The sequence below is a fragment of the Neolamprologus brichardi genome, chromosome 11 (assembly GCF_056152115.1).
Source record: "Neolamprologus brichardi isolate AB-2024 chromosome 11, ASM5615211v1, whole genome shotgun sequence".
Classification (NCBI taxonomy): domain Eukaryota; kingdom Metazoa; phylum Chordata; class Actinopteri; order Cichliformes; family Cichlidae; genus Neolamprologus; species Neolamprologus brichardi.
Window position 1 is genome coordinate 26,899,364 of NC_142114.1, and position 21,937 is coordinate 26,921,300.

At 37.2% G+C, this 21,937-nt stretch overlaps 1 protein-coding gene across 1 annotated transcript; it reads right to left on the reverse strand.

Annotated features, from left to right (window-relative positions):
- Window positions 1-1,837: 1,837 nt before the first annotated feature.
- On the reverse strand, window positions 1,838-18,428 carry LOC102800168 (retinoic acid receptor beta-like). Its single transcript, XM_087848460.1, has 8 exons — window positions 17,906-18,428; window positions 13,853-14,013; window positions 13,144-13,285; window positions 9,192-9,358; window positions 5,643-5,819; window positions 4,523-4,727; window positions 4,260-4,418; window positions 1,838-3,063 (listed from the first exon to the last, which is right to left on the reverse strand). The coding sequence occupies exons 1-8, from the start codon at window positions 18,114-18,116 to the stop codon at window positions 2,891-2,893; spliced, it is 1,395 nt and encodes a 464-aa protein (XP_087704586.1). The 5' UTR covers window positions 18,117-18,428; the 3' UTR covers window positions 1,838-2,890.
- Between the last annotated feature and the right edge of the window lie 3,509 nt (window positions 18,429-21,937).

The following is a 21,937-nucleotide window of genomic DNA, read 5'->3' on the forward strand; positions in this document are numbered from 1 at the left end:
ACTAATTAAAGTTTATTCATTACTATAACAACCCACTGAGATGATGATGGTCTTATTTTTGAGGGGTTAAAAATGCAACAGAAATGAAAAACACAGACCAGTAATGGGAAAGACAAAGACAAACAAGAAACATTAAAGAAATTTAAAGGACACACAACTATCAAAACACAAAGAAAGGGAAATAAGTACAGTGGTGATTTTATTCTTATTTGGTCTGTAATTATTTGCTTTTTCCAATTTTATCAAAGTGATAAAATATGTTAGACAGCAATCTCTAACGTAGCTCCTTACTCTAAATGTTGCACCCACTTAGGACACGTCATCAGATAAAATTATTTACTGCTGTATGCAGTTCTTCGATTGATCAACAGGGGGCAGCATGAGCCTTTAGAGTAAATATGGTCTGACCTCAAACAACCTCACAGCCCCATGAAATTAAACTTGAACCAGAAAAAGAAATACTTAAATTCTCAGTGCAAACATGACAGAGCAGCATAAAATTTAATTCACAAGACTTTAATAGAACAAAGAAAAGCATATGAAATGTGATCTGTTTAGTGATATAACAAATTAATGCAACATGTAAAATGATACAATGCAATGTCTTACTGCAACGTTTGGGATGTGGACATCAAAATAAGTAAAATCACTTTTAGAAATGTCAAGACATAGAAAAGTTTGAGCACAATTAAAATAGGCACATTTGAGTTCTTACAGTACTGAGATGCTTGCTCAGAGGCTTACAAAAAGCAGGTTAAGGTCCGTGTATCTTTAATGTAAAATTATCACATTAGTTTCTAATTTGTTACAGTCTCATCATTTGTTGCATTTTGTTAGCATTTGTGTGAATTTATGATCACACAGATTTCAGATGCTGTGATACTGTCACTGTAATGCCCACGGTCCACTCTGTGTGCAAAGCAAGTTCATTACGACATTTAGCCATGCTAGCAGCTAAGCGCCTTAAGATAAATGTGAACATTTGAATGCTAACACACTCACAGAAGGCTATCATTATTCACATGCTGATGGAAACGTTGTCAGCTTTGCAGGTATTTTATCATTAAGTGATTATGTTCATTTCCAGTTAAATACTTTTATTATTGGACTCCATTAGAGTAGATTTGTATGATTCATACATTTATCTTATACTGGCCCCTCAGTTCACTGACCACCTCAAACAGGACATTTTAGCTCCCTTCCTTCTTTCTTAGGATTGGCTGCCCCTCTCAAGACAAAATGTCTGTGAAGGTTCTCAGTCATCCAGGTCATCGTAGTCAAAGGCGCTTGCAAAGAAAAGCTTCTGGACTTCTTTAAGTTACTTGAAGACGTTTCACCTCTCATCCGAGAAGCTTCTTCAGTTCTAAGGTCAAATGGTGGAGAGTCCCAGATAAACCTTGTGGGAGTTTCCCCCCACAGAGGGACAAAGGACCCTCTGATGATCCTCTAATCGCCTGAGTCAAGGTGTGAAACTGGGTGTGGGTCCCAATCAGCCAGAGTTTCGGGTGAGTTCATTGTGAAACCTGGCCCCACCTTATCATTGGGACCCACACCTCTAATCGCCTGAGTCACACCTTGACTCAGGCGATTAGAGGATCATCAGAGGGTCCTTTGTCCCTCTGTGGGGGGAAACTCCCACAAGGTTTATCTGGGACTCTCCACCATTTGACCTTAGAACTGAAGAAGCTTCTCGGATGAGAGGTGAAACGTCTTCAAGTAACTTAAAGAAGTCCAGAAGCTTTTCTTTGCAAGCTCCTTTGACCTCTCAAGACAAAGTTTCTGTGCTCATGGCTGAAGCTATGCCAAAAGTATAAAAAACTATAACCAAAAAACAAACACAAAAAACAGTTGTTTGTAGGAAGCCTGAACTTTTGGCTCAGACCTCAATATTTAAATTTTTTAGCCATCTTTAATATAAGCATCTATCACTGTAAGAGTACAGATATGACAAGAAATAAGGACGAGCACAATAGGTCCTCCTTAAATAGCGGTCAAAAATATTTTTCACCTGATACTGGCACTACAGAGAAAGTTAAGGAGAGTGGTGCCACAGCACAATCATGGCTGAAAATCTAGGAAATGTTTTTGTACAATCTTCATACAGCAACCAACATGTTTTCTCAGTATCAAAATAATAATAACAATAATATCCAGCCCCAATAATATGCTTTATGATAATAGTGGGAAAACCTTTTTCCATTTAGAAAGTAAAAAAGAGAATAAAGTTGTATATTTTCATTAGCTTACTCTTGTAATAAATCTGTCAAGCTGTAAACGAGTCCAGCAGATTTCCAACAAATTTTACCACAGCAGCTTCACAAAGAGATTCTAACATTGACAAGCTCATACAAACACTGCTATGTTTATTGTCCTTATGCATCTCTAATCCCTCATTTTCTACACTGTGTCAGTTCAGACACATTAGTTTGTTAACTCCGATTATGAACACTTATGGAGGAAAAAACATTGCTTTTCCCTTTAATTTTGTACAAACCGAGTTTGAGAAATTTGTATATGAAACCTAAAGATTGATTCCTTATATTTACTATCTTGCTATAACTAATGCTAAATGAGGTAAAATTAATCCATGTGATATTTCATGCAAATATAAATACAGTAAAAACCAGAAACAGTAAAGAAAAGACTGAGAGTGATTCTCAGAGGTTATAAAAATGGAGATTAAAGCATTACTGCATCTTCCTTTGAAGTAGGATTTTTGTTTACAGAAATACTTGTTAATGTGTGATTTAAATCTCTTCTTTAAACATGGAGTCATATCTGCAGATCGAGCTCTGACCTCTGGACAATAACTGAGGTAAGTTACTCTCTGATCTGCAGCTGCGCCTTTGAGCGATTTCCCTCGGAGGAAAGAAAAGTTCTTTGAGCAGCTTCAGAGTGGAAAATCAGCAGAGTTCATGTGCTGTGAGGAGACGGCGTGAGTGTGCTGAGTGGTGACCGACTTCTGGTGTTTCTCCAGGTTCTGCAGATCCTCCAGCATCTCCTCGATCAGTGGAGGCATGGAGCCCGGGATCTCCATCTTCAGTGTCACCACTCGCTCAGCTCCTGTAGACATGGTTTAACAATGCACGTGTAAAGCTTTATTGGCAGGGAGACTTAATGTGATATAGATAAACAACGTCTGCGTTTCACCCGTATTTACTGACACCAGCTTTCACCTTTGATTGTCAGGCATGTCAAATGTTGTGCTGGTTTTTATCTTGTGCCAAATATGCTGCACATAAGTTTGTACTTTATGTTTAATGTGAAAATAAATGCACAGCTACAATTCCCCTGTGGGAGAGGAGCTGGAGTGTGTCAGATACACAATGTAGGAACCCACCGGTTACACTAAGAGGAGGATGAAATGCATAACATGCCTTGCAGCATGAGGCAAAGAACACTTTGCTCAACTATTATGTGGTAGCCTATTAATAGTAACACTAGTTCTGTAGCAGGCAGCCATTGATGACAGCAAATTCACTGTGAGACACTCAACAAACACTGTGCAGATGAAAGCACTTTGAGAAAAGGAAGATTTGAAAACAGTCAAAGAAAATTCCACTAAACCCAAAGTTATTTCCACCCGGTTTTTATCTAGAGGAATTAAACAATAAATAAATAAATAAATAAATAAATAAATAAATAAAAACATTTCAAAAGACAAAAAGATGATAGGAGGAGTAAATTGTTTTCTTTTCGTTTGTCTTACAAAAACTTTTAAATATTAAAGAAGTATAGTCATTAAAAATGCAGGTAATACTTTATAAAAAATAGTACAGTATTAGTAAGGCATTAGCAAGAGCTTAATTCACGATTTATAACGCAATACTCCTCCTTAGTATGTCACTTATAAATACAGATATGTTTATTCATCTGTTTCTGTTACACCATGCACAGCTACAGGGGCCTTCCAATGCATAATCATTTCTAGTAATAATCATTTTCATAATAATATAGCTATATTTATAAATTACATACTAAGGAGGAGTGATGCTGTATAAATGATAAATTAAACGCTTGCTAATACTTAGTATACTAATACGAATGCTTAATCATGTGACATTCATCTAATACATAATACTTTTTACTAATCCTGGGTAAACATAGCAACGTTCTGATCAGAAAGGTTTTACATTTCGGACAAAAGTAATGCAGTAATATTGGCAGTCATTCAAAATAGAATAGCAGGATTGTACAAACTGTAACAAACTGTAATCTATGAATTGAAATACTTTGTGACAAGTTGGGGTTCCCCTGACCTTTAGCGCTGATGCTACGTAGGTCGGTAATCTTCATGAGGGCCTTGGGGAACATCAGGGGCATGCTGGGTCGCCGCTTACGGGAGTAGATCTTCAGCGCCTCCAACAGAGGCTCCTGCAGGACTTCTACCTTGGACGGCTCCTCCAGGTCCTCCCGGTCTGTCCAAGACAGATATCGAACATTTCAACAATTTCAAATTTGGAGTTGTTAATTGTTGATTCTGATCTGTTTGAATCTAATTGGGATTGTGAAGACTTAGTACCTCCAGAAACAAGACAGATGGCACTGAGGAGCCCACTTTCCGTGTCATCCATCTCTAGCGGCAGCAGCTGTCCAGCAAAAGTGAAAACCTGATCCGTCAGCGGCCCAAATCCTGCATTGTGGATCTGAGTACGAGTCAGTGTCAAGCCATCGGAGAAGGTCATGGTGTCCTGGTCAGGAGTGTAGCGAGTGCAAATCCTCAAGATCTAAAAGTAGGAAACATGTATGTGTACCAAGTCATTTTTTTCAATAATATTGTATTTGTCTTTAAAAAAAATGTTAAATAAAAAGACTCAAAAGCAAACAAACAACAATCTGTTTATATTCATTAAAATGTGTCAATCCTTATCATTCAAAATTTGTCTGTATTGCAGGCAGAAGGCCTTTATCATATGGTTCAATGCTTATATAGCATAATAATAGTTCAGAAAGAAACCTTCCTGCTTTTAATACTCAGGCTTTTCCAGTTGTTGTTGTTTTTTTTATTATTTCTTTGTAATGATATCTCATCTGTATGAGTAACAGCAGACCACTCTAGACACTCCAACTCCTTGTCATCTAAACTTTAAATAATATTACATGCTGTGCCCTGTTTCTGGAGGATTGCTTGAATACAAATATTAAATAATATATAATTGGCGTTCAATATGGTGCACACTTCTATCAAAAAACATGAAAACCAAATCAGGAAAACAAAATTCCCAGAGTGATTAATCAGGGAAATTTTGTCACCGAGCTTTTGATGGACTTCATGCAGAGATTGTGAGAGTGCAGCTAAATTATCAGACTGAGAAAGCAGTTATGACAGACTTGGCAGCAAATGATGGAGGATAAATTAGATGAACACACGCAACACTCTGCCTGAGGACCACTTTCTGTCTGCCTGTCAGTTTGTCTTTGGCATGAATGTCGACAGGCAACGTGAGTCAAGATCTACCAAAGGTGTGAAATGCAGGAAGAGCTGCAACTTTACATAACTTGTTCAGGTCATTTACCTGAAATAAAATACAAAACGGTAAGTGTTCAATGAAAACTATAGTATATGTCAGACTTTTGAGGGCTAAACCACAAATCTAAAGGTAAAAAAAACAAACAAAAAACATTTTTCGAAATAAACCTACCAAGATGTCAAGGCAGGCGGCTTTGAGCAGAGTGATCTGGTCCGCAATGGTCAGGCCAGTGAAACCCGGCACTTGCTTGGCAAACTCAACCACCTTGATGATGCACTTGGTGGCCAGCTCGCTGAACTTGTCCCACAGGCCAAGATCCAACTGGATCCGGTGGTCTGAACTGGAGTTCTAGAGAGTGGACAAAACAAATCGAAGATCAGGTGTTTGGCTCAAACGAAACATGTTGTTTCAGCGTCGTGATAACGGCTGTGCACATAGCTGAATTATTTAAATTTGAAATATTTTGAAAACTTGAGATCAGCAAAGAGCAGTAAATACAATACTGACCTACTTTTACAAACCTATTTACACAACCAGAATCAATAAAAAAACCTTTACGGTGACCTCAAATAGTTCAGTGTTCAGCTGTTTTTTAAAAAATATTTCTGTATATTTGCTGAGTCTGCTAATTGCTTCACTGTGTATACACGGTTTATTTGCTAACCTTATCTGTTTGTTGCTAGGCTGGAAGGAGAGTGTTTCAGACACAAGGATAAAAATACCGAGATGAGAATATTATGACAGGGCACTTCAAAAAGAAATAATGATGAAAATTATGTAACAGTTATGCTAATGCTAATTATATGAGATATGACAAGCTATTTTAATATAACAGATGACTGAACATTACAAGATAATCATTCACAAGTGTAAACATTTACTAACATATGTTTATGTACTTTTTAGCTTTTATCGATTAAGCTCAATAAATTCAACATGTTAGCCATTTCCACAATGGCTGAAAATGTGTATTTTTTTTTCAGCTAAAGTAAACTGGTAAACTTTTTTGGGTGTTTTTAATGATGAACGCTAGAAGTCAGCATTAAAAATCTGAAATTACACAGAGGTTTAAAAAAAACTGCAGCATGTGGTGTATAAGTAATATTTTTCTTTGTTTCAGGCACATCTCTTGGATAGAAACCCTTACACTCCTTAACCATTTAGAAGGTCTGTGGTTCAATACCCAGCTCCTTCAGTCTGAACAAACTGAGAAGTAGCACACAACAGTAGTGCATCAGTCACTTTGCAGCACCAAGGTTATAGGGTTGAAGCTATCCAAAGACATGCTTGTACCCTCTCACCTAATGTTTGGGATCTCTTAACTGGATAAGTGGTTAAAAGAAGATGTCTGAGCCTGTTTGTATTCATCACAAGAGTTATCAAAAGGGCAAAAGGATCATCCCTCAATCCGCACAGCACTGTGGAGCTACAGCTGTCATTGGACCATTGGAAAAACATGTGACATATATGTTGTCCTAGTTCTTTTATTTGGCCTAAAAAAGGAGGCCCTAAATAAATTCACTATTAAAAGCGACTAATTTATATTCAAAAGTAGAGTAAAACCTCTAAATCCCACAATAAAAATCTTGATAAAGAGTCATTTTCTAAGATGGAAATGAAATTTAAAAAATCCTCAGATTCAAGAAGCTAATTGATTTTTAAGTCAATGGCTCCAGAGGCACAAACGTCCATATTTAGTATCCACTTTTGAAAGATTTTTTTTTCTATTATCTGCTGCACTGTTAGGATGTAGGTCGTACATCTTAGCCCTAGTGTATTATTTCAATCAATACAATCTTGTGTTATAGTCTTTAAAGAGCAGAACAACACGTGTCACTCGTGTTCGTATGTTTCCTGTTTTGATTCATACTTCCAGGCATCGCTCACTTACGTTGCCAAACCATATTTATTTAATGTCACTTTTGTAAAAAGGCAACAGTGCTGATTACATAAGCTCAGTTCTTGCAATGTCATGTATTTTTACTGGAAAGTGTCATAATGATATGTACAGTTTTTTCAGTTTCAAAGGACATGTTTACATAAACAACACACTCCTTTATTTTCTCCTCCTCTTTTACTTTACCTTTTAACAAAGAATAAACCAGTTAAATCTGTGCAAATCAACATCTTCACCAGCATATCTTTAAAAAGAGTTTGTTTTTTTTTCAGTGTGGACCTATATTCAGTTTTCCTTTGCTCTAAAGAAAAATGCTCACATGACATACTGTACATGTTGGAAGACATAGCAAATTGTGTGTACTGTAAGTATTGGCAGTAGCTATATGTTAGAATAGAATAGAGTGGGTGCTCCACCCAGATTGGTGGGTGGGTGTTAGGGGTGGGGTTTGTGTGAACGGAGTAATAGTGTTTGTTTACAGTTCAAATGACCCAGTGGTAGAAGCTGTTTGTGAGGCTGAAGGTGTGGGACCTGACTGTCTTGAGGTGCCGTCCGGAGGGCAGTGGGTCAAACAGGTGGTGGGCGCAATGCAAGGGGTCACCTGTGATGGCCCTAGTTTTTCTGAGACAGGAGGAGCTGGCAGCTCCAGAGGCAACAGAGGGCAGCTATGTTTGCACCCTTTCCCTCATGTTGAGATTGAATGTGATCAGGAGTCTGTTTGGTTTTGTTAACAATCAGAGTCTCAAATGTTACCAAACAATCTAACAAATTTTATTCTGCATAAGCAAAGAGGAACAGAGGTTTGCTTGTTGCCTCACAGCAAGAAGGTTCTGGATGTGCAGTCTACTGGCATGGTGGCTTTTCCCTGAGCACTCCTCTTAACCCACAGCGTTAAAATAGGCATGTTTGGTGAAACTGTGATTCTAAATGGGCTTAATGCGCTTAAGATAATGAAAGAGATTAAAGCTTGAGTTGCCAATAAGACTGTTATCATTTAAATAAAGTTTGTGCATATCAATAATAAAAATGTATAGAAATGTAACAAGTAAATGTATAGAAAAGTATCAGTTTATAAGTGTCAGGCACTTATAAACTCAGCTCTGCTGATCTCTCCTTCGTGAATGTGTTTTTACAGACAGTGTTAACAATATCCAACAGTGACCGACAATGAGCCAGGCATGCAGCAGTGAGTATTCAATGCTGTCCGTTTTTGTCTGGTAATAATAATCATATATCAAGTATTTAAATGTCACTGCCCTGACAGTCAACATCTTTCTTCTTTCGGTCACAGACTATAAAACGAGGACATAACAACCATGGAGCCACCATTTAGTTTCAAGTCTTTTCCATGTAATACAACCAGATGAAGGAAGCTGCACAAACATACCATCATTTTCATCAGTCACAAGGCAGCTTTGCCATCTAATCTGCCCTACTTTATCATAATTACGAGCAGCATAATTTAAAAAATATATATTGTTTTTGTTTTAAAACTTGAAAATAGTGATTAAAAGCCCAAAATCATCAGGAAAGGGTTTAGCGAGGTCATCAATCACATTTGAAAAATAGACATTTTTTCATATTTCGTTTAAAATAAGTAAAATGTATCAACATTTTGGGATATATAATCTTATTTTTCAGTTTCTGCCATATAAGTTCAAATTCTCCTTCATCTACACATCCATACAATGTTTACCCAAGTCAATTAAAATCATAATAAAGTGTTGGACAGACCTCACAGCTTTGATCTTTTCCTCTTTGCAGGTTGTCTTCCTTCTGTAAAGATTATTGTTTTGAAACGTTAGCTTCATGTCCGGACTTACTGTGGTGTATTTTCCCAGCTGGCAAAGGGAGGGGAAGGTCTCTCTATGAGCTCTGCATATTTTCTCCACGATCAGGCCGAGCTCTGCTGTCAGCTCGTACGTCTCCATGATGGTCATCTTCACTGCTTCCTTCTTCCCCTTCTTCTTGTTTCTGTCGTTTCTCACCGCTGGGGAAAACGGATGACGCAGAGCATAAGATGATTAGGAAATAAGGTATTCGAGCAGTTCCAGAGGTGGTTTAAAATTGGTTAAACTGGTATCATTCTCTGTTTAAATAGATGTTAATGTTACAAAACATCTTCTTTAATTTTGAGTATTTATATTAAATATACTCAAGTTAATAAACTAACCTTTTAAAAGAACAAAAAAGTGTTTAATATGAAAAAAAGTTGTTTTTTTTTTGTTTTCTGTCTGAGGCCAAATACACAGGGAAAATCGTACAACGATACCAACGAAGAAACAACCTGAAAACTGGTCCCTACAGTGAGGTGATCTAGTGGCTCTGATATGTTACGGGAGGCATTTTGGTAGCATGGTTTAGGCTCATTAGTGCCCCTAGAGCAATGAATCACTGAAAGTGAAAACAGCTGTTCTTAGTGATTAAATTTATCCTTTAATTAAAGATTTATATCCCAATTGGAGCACGCTCTACCAGGATGACAACCATCCTCATTTAAAGGTTTCAACTTTAGGATGAACATAACTCAACCCACTTAAACTCCTAAGGAAGTTTAAAATTAATTTAATGTTTTAAATTAATGTTTAAAATTAATTAATGTTTAAAATTAATGTTCATCTTTAAACTAAACTGACCAAAAACACAAGTGTAGGTAATTGTCTGTATGTATATCCTGATCACTTAAAATCATGTCAGACTCCTTTTTTGAGACCAGATCCTAAAGATTAGCTGATTTTGCAGTTGACTCCAGAAGCAGGAGCCGTACTATTTTTTTCAAATTCAGTGTTGACTTTCTGCACAGACAGAAGTTAGGAGACTCGGGACATGAGTCAATAACGTCCCACACTTTTTTTTGACTGATTAATGTAAGTCGGTAAGCAAGCTGGAGGCAAAGCAAGAATCACCTGACAAATAAGGCTGCATCAGTGTTTTAGTCAAGGGAACGACAAAAGCACACGATGTGATCCAAGGATATAACGTACACTGGTGGATAAGAGCTGAGAGCAAAAACTCTCAATGCTCTAAGATAGACAATAAACAACCCATGTAAGTACTGTGAAGACACATGTGTATCAATAAGTTGTATGAAACGAGGATGTCTTATGAAAAATTGTCTTCATCCTTTAAGCAGAGTTTCAGTGAAGAAACATTGACCTCTATGTTAGTTTTTCTTGTAATCTGACATAGCTCTGTATAAAATAACAAAAAAACAGGAAGTCCTGCAACAGATAGTGTTCCCTGGCAGATCCCTGATCTTACCATCAGCCAAACACAACTGTTCCTTTAATCAGGACCCAGCAGACTGCATTCACCAGTATATGAATGGCGGTTTTAACCTATTTTACCTTAACGATGTTTAGACATCAGGCGTGATTTAAATAGAGCTCACTGGAATTTCAGTTTTGGTTCTTAATAATTTAAACTACTTCCTGGTATAAATCACTCCGGAATGAAAGCATGTGTCACTGAGCTTATGTGTTATTCCAGGCTGCACGTGAAAGCAGCGTAACCAGGTTAGCTTTTCATAATCACTTCGGGAACAGTGTCAACACGTTTCTCTGTGTCCCACTGCCTCAGACGGCTACACACATGTCAGGAAAGCTCAGGATTACGCAACACTTAACTCCAACCACTCCTCCTGCTCTTCCTCCTCCCTGTGTATGCCCTACATCCAGCCGTCATTGTGTAAACACTCCAATAGAGATCATGTTACACGCTGCCTGAGAGCAGTTACATAGCATCCATCTGTCCACTACATGTGATATGTTTATGTAACGTGTTTGAGCATAGAAAAACTATAATGAAAACATGTGGATGGGTGGATCCTTCAGTGTCGGCCTGTCGCCGCCCTTTGCTCATTCCACATAACACATTCTCAGTTATTTAGGTCACTGCACTGCTGGGTATTAGAGCCTTTGTTTCTATTGTACAGTCCCTGTGCCCGAGAGCTGCTGCACTTCACAGAGAACTTATAAAAAAAGAGAAAATCATATGTTAAAGTGTTATTTGCACATTTTTCTCACTTACAACTAATCATATATTCTAAAATAAAGACGTTTGTAGTTACCACACAAAAAAAATATTTGCTAACCCACTAACAAAATGAAAATCTTGGGTTGTTAAGATGACAAAGCATTAAAACTCCCTTTGAGAGCTCAAGAGTGTATCAGCGATTCTTAAGCTACACCTTTATTATGTAGCTATAATTTAGTTTGCTTTAATATGCATTACCTTGGTCGTATATATGCGTTTGTTATTCTAGATTTTATAAATTTTCTCTCTGACAAACAAAACTATGAATTTTCAGTCTTAAAGTGCTACCCAGTTACAATTAAACAATAAAGACTCTAAATATGCTGACAGACAATATATTACAACATTATGCATTTTGAATTGACAAAAGAAGTTTAATTTCTTTTTCTTCTACTTTAGCTTAAACTTTTTCTGAAAAAAGACTTTCTTGAATATAGATTACCACAGATCAATAAGAGGAGCATTTTCCTGCTCATTTTGTTTTGTTATATTATTATTATTATTTCTTATTTTTAACATACGTGTAGTTTTAATGGCAGGCACCTTTTATGGGAAACAATCTGTCTCTTCTTTGTGCATGTTTACCACCATATAGGTAACAACAAATTGCATTAAAACTTCAATACATAGCTTGTTGCTCTGATTGTGCAGTAATAAATAGGCCGCTTATGTGGCAGTTTTTATCAGCGTATCTCAGTAAGATGAAAACTTGAGAGGGAGGATTTCTCGTTTAAAGTCAGCTGTGATAGGCTAAAGCCTCCCCCTCCATGACCCAGAGTTAGATAAGCTGGTGAGAAAATAGGTTGTTGGATGGAGAGAGTTTCTTTTGCACTGCACTATTTGTCTAAGGTTACACAGTTATATCCTATGGAGCTCCTCTGAGGACATGGTCCAAAAAATAAATAAATTGTGGCCACAAAATACTACTTCGTGCCCACGAAATACTTATTTGTGGACACGAAACACTTGACCTTGACATAACCGTGATCCTTCCCAGGCCCTTGCAGTTGGTTGACAATAAAATCTATCCCAGCGTCCAGGTCATACGTCTGTAAAGCAACTGGGCTCTCAATATCCTGTTTAAATGTCTCTCCGTAATAATGGTTCCTTGCATTGCCAGGCTTCAAAATGCATTTGTAGCTCATTCCTAGCCTAAAATAAAACTCAATCATACCGTCTCTGTCCATGATGTATAGGTTTAGCCTACTCTTATGCTTATGTCTCTACGCAGCTGTCCAGGAATTGCATCAATATGATGTGTGCACGTTATCTATTTCATTGCCACAAATGCGTAATTTGTTGCTACGTTATACCCAATTTGTGCCCACAAATTAGCATTTTGTGCGCACGTTATACCTATTTCGTGCCCACGAAGTAGTATTTTGTGGCCACAATTTATTTATTTTTTGGACCATGTCATCAGAGGGGCTCCGTAATATCCAATTCTCAAATATGCAGTTTCCTTATATCAAATTTCTGAACACTCGGTCATCCCAACGAAACCACAAACCCAGTATTATGTAAAACTTGACACAAATAACTTTGAGTAAACCACACTCACAAACTGACCAGCTCCATACGTGCTGATAAACTTGAGTTGGTCATTCAAATTGACAACATGACTGCACTGACCTTTTAGTCGTATTTGTAATAGCAGATGAATCATTTTAAAAGAAAGGTTTAATTTTGACTCTAAATCCCTCGAGGCCTGCTGTGACTCAGAGAGGATGTGACACTTACACTCCTTAGACATTCCTACAGCGAAACACCTCTGCAGCCGACAGTACTGACAGCGATTCCTGGTGATCTTGTTAATGATACAGTTCTTGTCGCGGTGACAGGTATACACCATGTTTTTCTGCACGCTGCGGCGGAAGAAGCCCTGCAGAGACACCGGGACAATGAATGAATGATAAGATATTAATTAATTAAGCTATTAAGTTGCTACAATGTGAAAAAAGGCCTGTGTGGACTTTAAAGCTAGACAAAAAAGATTAATTTATTCCTAAATTTACTCCTTTACACCTAAAGAGTAAATATTTAGCCTGTTTAAATGCATTTCAGATATTTAACTCAAACAAGGAGTTAAATTCATTTGTTTGGTCTTCAGAAAAAAAAGAAAAGAAACGGAAAATGGATTAAGAAAAAACAAAAACAAATGCTGTGTCTGTCTATCCAGTGGTTCATTTAATTTGAACTGATTTAGGTAAAAAAAAAAAAAATTGTGAATTTATACAGGAAAAAACTAAAACATATGATATTGTCACATTTTGCATATTAAGAAAGTATTTGTTCGTTTATCTGTTTAGGAGATTAGCAGGAAAAACTAAGACCATCTTGTAAATACAAGCATGACACAGGGACTTACTTTTAAAAGACAAAGTCTGGGATTTTATCCAAGCTTAACAGAGGGGGCATTGTAAAGCAGACCACCAGCCTGACGTGTTACCTTGCAGCCCTCGCAGGCGCTGACTCCATAGTGGTAGCCCGAGGACTTGTCCTGACACACAAAGCAGGGTTTGTAAGTGCGTGGAGGTGGAGGTGGTGAGGCAGGACGGGTAAACAGGTCGTCTGAGCTGAAGCTGGAGCTGGAACTCTGACTTTCCACCGCTGAAAAACACACAAAATTATATCAAATCAAACGAGCATCTCAGGGAGAATAAAACTGCGACAGTTAAATTTATTCAAATGGATATCAAACTCAGCGCATCATTTAAACACTGAAGCTGAAATATTGCTGGGAAATAACAGCTGCAACAAGAAGTCAGAACATGAAAAATTACTCATTATAGATGAAGCTTTTATTCATTTTGTAACATAAGTTGTTGCCTTGCACAGTTTTTAAAATGAAATTATTTACTTGTTAAGCTTTATATTTGTCTAATATATACAGCGAGAAACCTGTCAACAAAAATAATTATCATCATACATGAAATGTACTTTAGACCTTTTATCTGCAAAGCATTCTAAAGTTTTCCTCAAAGCAGACCTAACAAGTAGAAATACCAACATTTAGTGATAAGTTAAAAATCACTGATGAACCATTTCTGACACGATGAAGCAAACAGAGCTCAGAAATGCAAAAGGCAGATTGTATTAAAATGTAGAGGATATTTAGTGGACTGCTTGCATGCTTCAGAAGACTTTTTATAACAATAAGGTTTCAAGAATATTCGGTTTTCATTCCACATTCACTAACAGGACACAGAAGAACAAACTGCTGTGAGAGATATGTGGCAAATTATGGCACTTGTGACCTGCAGTTCATGCCAATGCATTTTTATTTATTGTGGCCCATCTGACAATGTTATCCCATTAAGTTAGTGATTTCAAATCCTAGAAAACGCTTCAAGTCTCGGGCCTGTTTACCCAAAACAACAAAGGAACGAAAAAAGCTTTATTGTGTCCAAATATACAAAGCACCTTCTGTTAATTTTTAGTCATGACAATAGGATAGATTGACCCTACACTGGCCCCTGAGAGTGGTTACACATATATTCAGGCACCGATCGTGGCCGATCAGACCTGAGCAACCAACTTTTTGATGAAATCACCTTGTGATTCCTTCACTGAGCCAAGCGTCGACTAATCTTGCTTTTTTTCTGTGGCAGATTATAGCATGATCCTGTACAGCCCCACTACTTCAAACACAATGCTCAGTTTACACAAATAAAATTAAACAGGCATGTATCACATCTCTGCTTCATAAATTTGAAAATGAGTCACAAACAGACTCAGTAATATATCTACAGCTTTCCACATGTGGTGACCTACTGTAGCACAGCATTTTTTCCACTGAATGTTTCACTTCACATCCACCACAGCACTCAACACTCCCACTTTAAAGCCATTTCCAAGAAGATACTTTGTCCGGCCTGGGGGGCTCGTTCGGCCTCCCTGCTGGCTCTCTGATCACCTCCGCTGCTCCAGCCCTGACACAAAACCAAGAAAGCTGTTTTGAAAAGGGGACAAAACGAGAAAAATTGTTCATATCCATCCCCTTGAATCCGTGGCCTCTGGTTGAACCTGGAATCGGCGGGTCAAACTAGGACACCCCCATCAGGCCGATTGCTCCCCAGATCCAAAACAATGCAGGAGCATGCCACAAGCCCAACTGACTGATGAGAGGGAGGACGGAGAAACAGAAAGTGTGTGTGGCAGGGTGGTGTAAGTGATTTGGTAGGGGAAAGAGGGTTGCCCCCATCCCAATTTAGATGGTGCTGTTTGATGTATACCACAATGCACTGTTTGAGTCAAACAATAAATCTAGAAAAACATTAAAAGATTTTGGAGGCAGAGATAAGTTTAAAAGCCTTTGATTGTGGTTTACAGTAAGACAGGAGCTGCAACATGTAGCTGGATAAAATAACAAATGCTTGACTTGGTATTAAAGACTAGTAAAGCTTAATTATTAAGGCCGCATGCTGCTTGATGCCTGCTGGGTTATTTATTAGCGATACTGAAAGCAGAGATTCACCCTTTATTTTTGTGAATAACCTCAGTTGCCTGTTATGCAACCTGCAACCTTCGGTAAAGGAACTTCCTATTTTTCTAATGTTTTTTAGCTTGCTACAATCAGATAAGCTGTTTAAATCATGACAAACAAAAACTACATTTACAGATTATCAACTGTAATATATTTACAGATTTTTTCTTTTCTTATTGTGAAATTATTGTCAGTTAACTTCACATTTGAAGATTTTTTTCAAGGGAAAACGGTATGCAGATTTATCAGTAATGATAATAATTATCAGGTTAATTCAAAGTTATTTCTGACCTACAATAATCTTTTTCTTGATTATCCAATGAAATGTCAGAAACAAATGAAATGTGGTCATCATAACTTGTCAGCGTTCAGTTTATTACACAACAATATTTTATTTTCTGTCATGTAGAAAGAAGTTGGAAACAGCCACATTGTGGCAGTTTTGCTTGCATTGACTAAAACAACAGATATTTACCATCATATGAGTAAATAGCAATTCAGTGATTACACTAAAAAATAAAATGTTATATAGTTTTATTTTGTTTTTGTAAAATCCACTTATGTACGTTTTGTCCACATTTCTAACATGCTATTGTATGTTCTATTGCTAAAATAAACTTATTATTATTATTATTTGTGGGAGGGAGAATAAAAACCCAAACCTGATCAGAAGGACCAAAATATCTAAAGTCTAATAGATTTTCTTGCCTAGTTTCCAGGTTTTCCCAAATTCCAGGTTGTACTCCAGGATTGACATTTTATTTTTTTTAAATTGCTGTACTGATGCTTTATTCCACTAAAAATGCTACTTCCACTTTTGGCAACAGTCTGACTCTCCTCTGACCTCTTGAGCCGGTGACCGTCCGGTGAACCCAGGGTGACACCAAAGTGACCGTCCCTGGACAGACCCAAACACAGACCAAGACGACCACACAGACATGAGCTGCCATGTGCTCAGTAGTCTGTTTTCACTTTCTTCTCACATCCTTTATCTATTAAGAGAAAAGAGGCTCCCGGAAAGCATCAAAGCATTTAGATACAGAGCACAAGAATGTAGAATAGATAACGCTTCATTTTATCTCAGCCTTTAAATATTAAAAGGCAGCTCGTGACCATTTAATAGCAGTTGATACACAATATGATGAAGTCCAGTTTCATCATGGTCAGTGCAGTGGTTAATACCAGCAAGAGGTTTCTGGGTTCAAATCGTCCTTGGGCTTTACTTTGAAGGTGTGTGTGTTGATCCTAGAGGGATAAGAGGCTTAAAGTCCATTATGTTTGTACAGGTATGTTAATGTGGATGTTAGTGTTATATAAATGCATCCCTTTGCAAACACAATCAAATCACAATTTCCTGATTCGAAAGTAGAAAGATCTAAATAAAAAGCTAAATGCACATTTGATTAAATACAATACTGAAGTCATAAACTAAGAGAAAACTATCCTTGCACTGGTTTGCTGCCAGTGTCTGCACTGAATTTAAACTTGCATGTATTCACAGTCTTGCACCAGTTTGTTAAGGTATTAAAGTATATTATAACCGGCTTTTTAAACAATTACAGTCCATGTCAGTGTAATAAGAAACACTCTTTTATCATGTAATACATGTTTGTTTTTTTTAAACTCTACCTTTATTTCCCCCCAGTTTGTTTAAATATTTAATGTAATCTTTTACAGTTTACAGATTTGATGCTTTATAAATTCTGGTTAAACTGGAAAGAAATTCACTTAATATAAATTCGTTTTGAGAACCTTTTGAGGTTTCAGGTTGGAGGACATCCTGCACAGATGGAGGCAAACGTGGGTGTTTCTCATTCTGGGTGAAATAATGTCAGTAAAATCACATGGCCTTACTCTGGTTTCTCTTCAGAGGATTAAGCCCCTCGAGGCATTTGGCGCTATACAAATTAAAGTGAATTGATCTGAATTGAATTTATATATTTTTTCCACTGGACACCAAAACAAATTAGGATCTTTCTGCGCACCACAACATCACTCATCCTCAGTTTCACCTACATTGCGAGTACCGGTGCTCCTGCCAGTCGGACTCGATCAGCTCGGGGAAGAACGCTGCCAAATCCTGGTCTTGCTCCTGCAACATGCACGAAGGACTGGAAGTGCTGTAGAAGTCCACGATTTCCCCGGGTCCGAAAACTTGAAACTCCATATAGTCGAACATGATCTGTCGTGAGTCTCCGTGAAGTCCGTATGGGAATGTCGCCGGCATAGGAAAATCCTTCAGAGAGGGTGATTTCTCTCTGCACCGAAGTAGTTTAAAACCCACTTGATGCAAACTGTGTTAACAGTGAAGCATGTCTGCGTTATGTTCAGAGGGGAGCAGGAACAAACCTATATTTCCCACAGATGGTCACAAACTGCATGTTGATGCGCAGCCAGCCAGTCCTCCATCAGAGAGCATCGGTAAAGCGCATTCAGGCTGCTTTGCATAACAAAGTTTGTTGCAGAACTTCTTCCACTTATCTCTTCTTTATTGACAAATGTCTCAATTCAACCTGCTTCATACTAGTTATGTCACAGCGACCGATGGTGTTACCTAATGTATGCGACTGAACTCTCCGTGAACCTCCTCCTCCGCTGCTGCCCTTCACATGACCCAGCCGCTGTCTGACATCACCAGCAGAGGTGGAAACGAGCACTGAGGTCCTTTACTCGAGTAAAAGTATCCGTACAGGGTGGAAAAGATAAAAGCAGCCGGCCTCAGTCGAGATACCTTTCAGGAGCTAACTTCAGAGAGTTAAAATTAAAAGTTTGCCACTATTGATAAAGGACTTCACCTCTTATAACGGACTCAGAATGGACAGTAAAAGTATCAACAATGAACAATCACAGAAAAGTGCCACGAAACATTTACCTACATTACTAACGATGCAATACGAGGACCCACCTCACATCAGAGTTTCTGTCTTTAAAATGTAATTAGAATCAGCTGAGTGCCAACACGAGGCACAGATGTATGAAATATTTACTATTATATATTCTGAAGTGGACTTTTTTTTTTTTTACATATACACATCTGTAATAGAATAGAATGGAAAAGAATAATCCTTTAATTGTCCCACAAGGGTCCTTTGGTTGTATCAGCAGCAAAACAAAACAAACAAAAAAAAGGGGAAAAAAAGACTCACGTTTACTACACTTTTTTTTTTTTTTAAATCATTGAATACAAAAAAGAATCCCTTGATTATTGTGGGGAAAGTTGGAAATTCATCATAAGTCTGAATATTTTGGAGACCTGTAAGAATTAAGGTTTGCCTTGATAGTGCTTGAGATAGCTGACAATATGTATTCATGTCCCTGCTATATGGAGCTGAAATTAAGTTCACTTACCATAGTTAGGTTATAGCTTATCATAGAGACTGGATTCAGAGGGAGACAGCAAGTCAGAAAGTTACAAAAATTCAACCAATCAGCAGCCTTAATGATGACAACTACACATAGTATATAATTAATTTACAGAGACAATTTCACATAAAACACAATAAATTCAACAGCATCAGTAGGAACGAACCTGTTGAAGTTGGCTGAAGTATTCTGTGTTAAATCACACTGACATTTTTTTAATTCTTATATCCTTATTTATTTTTGGTGCTAATATCTTACCTAGCAAGTGGCTTTTATAGAATGTTGAAAAGTTCATTATTATAATAGTAACAAAAATAATAATAATTATTCTTGTTATTAAGCTCCACCTTTTACCTGTTTTTGAGCAGATGTACAGTAATTAAGTCATTACATTTCATCCCTTGTTCCATATTAATTACGTATCTTTCTTTTTCATTAAAAACAACTGCATTACTTCACTTGATTTCTTGCTATGCTTCTTTCACAGGTATTGTTCACTCTTACCTTAAACCTGCATTTTTCCCAATTGCCAGCAGGGGAATGACTTCTTTTGGTCTGATTGAACTTTACTGGGAAGTAGCCCCTTGATTTTATGGTCTCCTCTCTTAGTTTCAATAAATTCATACAACATAAAGCTCATTTTGCAAATATGGTCACTATTAGAGCTAAAGAAGAGATTAAAGCAGAGTTTGCTTTACCATGTGATTGACAAATCAATAGCCAACAAGTGTGTAGTGTTCCTTGGTTATATCTAACTTGTGCTTGTGGTGTGTGGTTTAAAAACGCAATGATGGAGGAACTTGTCCAAAGCCCAATATTGAGTAGCAGAAGTAGTAGTAGGTTGGACTAATAATTCATAATTTGAATCTACAAAAGCAGTTATTTGCTTTTTTTCCCCAAGATGTTACAACACCACCTGCAACTAGCCACAGACATCGTGTGATCATGTGATATCGCATGAAGGCTGTGTCAGAGTCAGGTTTTTATATGTAACCACTCAATAAAAGCAATATGACCATGTTTTCTACATGTGCATTGACATTAGCCTGCAGTGAAACAAGACTGCTGGCCCCAGCCAACTGGAAACTAGTAACTGAGCCCACAGAGTTCACCCCAAAGTGTTTACTGAGCTCAAAAAGAAATGGAGTCAAGGACCATTTTTCCACACAACAGGAAGTCAATTTGCAGCCAAAGGAGTTACTCAACTCCTGCTCATTAAAAAGAATAGAAGTTTAAGGCAGTGTTGGCTTTGCTTTTTAACCCTAGAAATTTTGTCAACCTTATAAATTAGACCGTTCCTGCTTTTGAAAAATCTTTTTCATCCAAAGTTCTTAAAGAGTTGGGTATTGTGTAAAATATAAATAAAAACAGAATGCAGTACTTTACAAACCCCTCAAAGCAATAGAAAACATGAGAACACTGAGAGATATTATTTTTTATAAAATAGTAACATCTATTTCTGAAAAAGATGGTAAAATGTGTAAAATTGTCCTGTCCCAACACATGTCGGTGCCAAGTTTGATTTACCCCATAAGTCTAGACTCCAATGGCAAAAGTAGCTCTTTGTAATGTTCGCACAGAAGATTTGACTTTAGGTTTTATTCTTGAAAAATAAGAATAAGAAAATAAGAAAGGAAGAGCTGATGAAGAATAAATAGACTAACTGAGAAATCTTGTTGAGGAAAATTCATGGTAAGTTCTGAATATTTACTACAGTTAAAATAGGTTTTATTACGTTAAGATGGTTTTGCAACATGGATTTGATGTTTATGATGGCTTGTTGATGTAAAATAATAGTTTTTTATATACTGTAAGAGTATTTAATATAGTAAGAGCTGGATGCTAGCTGTAGCCAACTTTTGGAGGAAGAATACCTGTGGTTTTGCAACTATTTCTTCTTTCTACTCATGAAAAACTATATCAGCTTTTCTCCTGTTAAAAATCCAGTGCACGTTTGCTTGAAGGGAGAACTTATTCCTTCATCTTGATTTCAGGTCAGAATAAACTTAGCAGTTACTTTTTCTAACAGACTCCTCTCCTAAACTTAGCTGTTACTGCATTTAATTTCTTTTTATTACAAAGAATTATTAGTTTGCAAATATGTTTCATAGGACAACATAGGGAAAATTTTGAATCCGATAGCAAGAACTTGAGCCTAAATCCTCATGTTTTTAATCAAAGTAATGCAACTGTAGTTATTTTTATACAACAAGCAAAAAGAAACTGCTGATGAAATATTTGGTACACAGAGTTTTCAAATAATGCAAACCAACAGAGTCTAAAAATGTTCTTAAAATTTGCTCACAGGATACGGTGATAAACTGTGATACTTTTGGCTGCATAGATTTTGTCACAGATTTACACCGGATGCCCTTTCTGATGCAACCCTCCCATTTTTCCAGCTTGGGACCTCGTGAAACTAGATTTGTATCTTCTCCCAGTCTCAAACCAGGGAGCTTTTGCTTGTAAATGAGGCTAATATATAATAATTACTACAATATGGAACCACTGACAGTGTACTTTCTTTCTGTCTTATTTCTTTTATTTATATCTATGTTTGAATAACTGAGACTTTAGACAGAAAAAAGTTACTGTGTTCCTTACACACATTATGTTATGCTAATGTTGCGTTTGTCATAATTTGCAACCTCTTACATAGTGACAGCTGTATGATCACCGGACCGT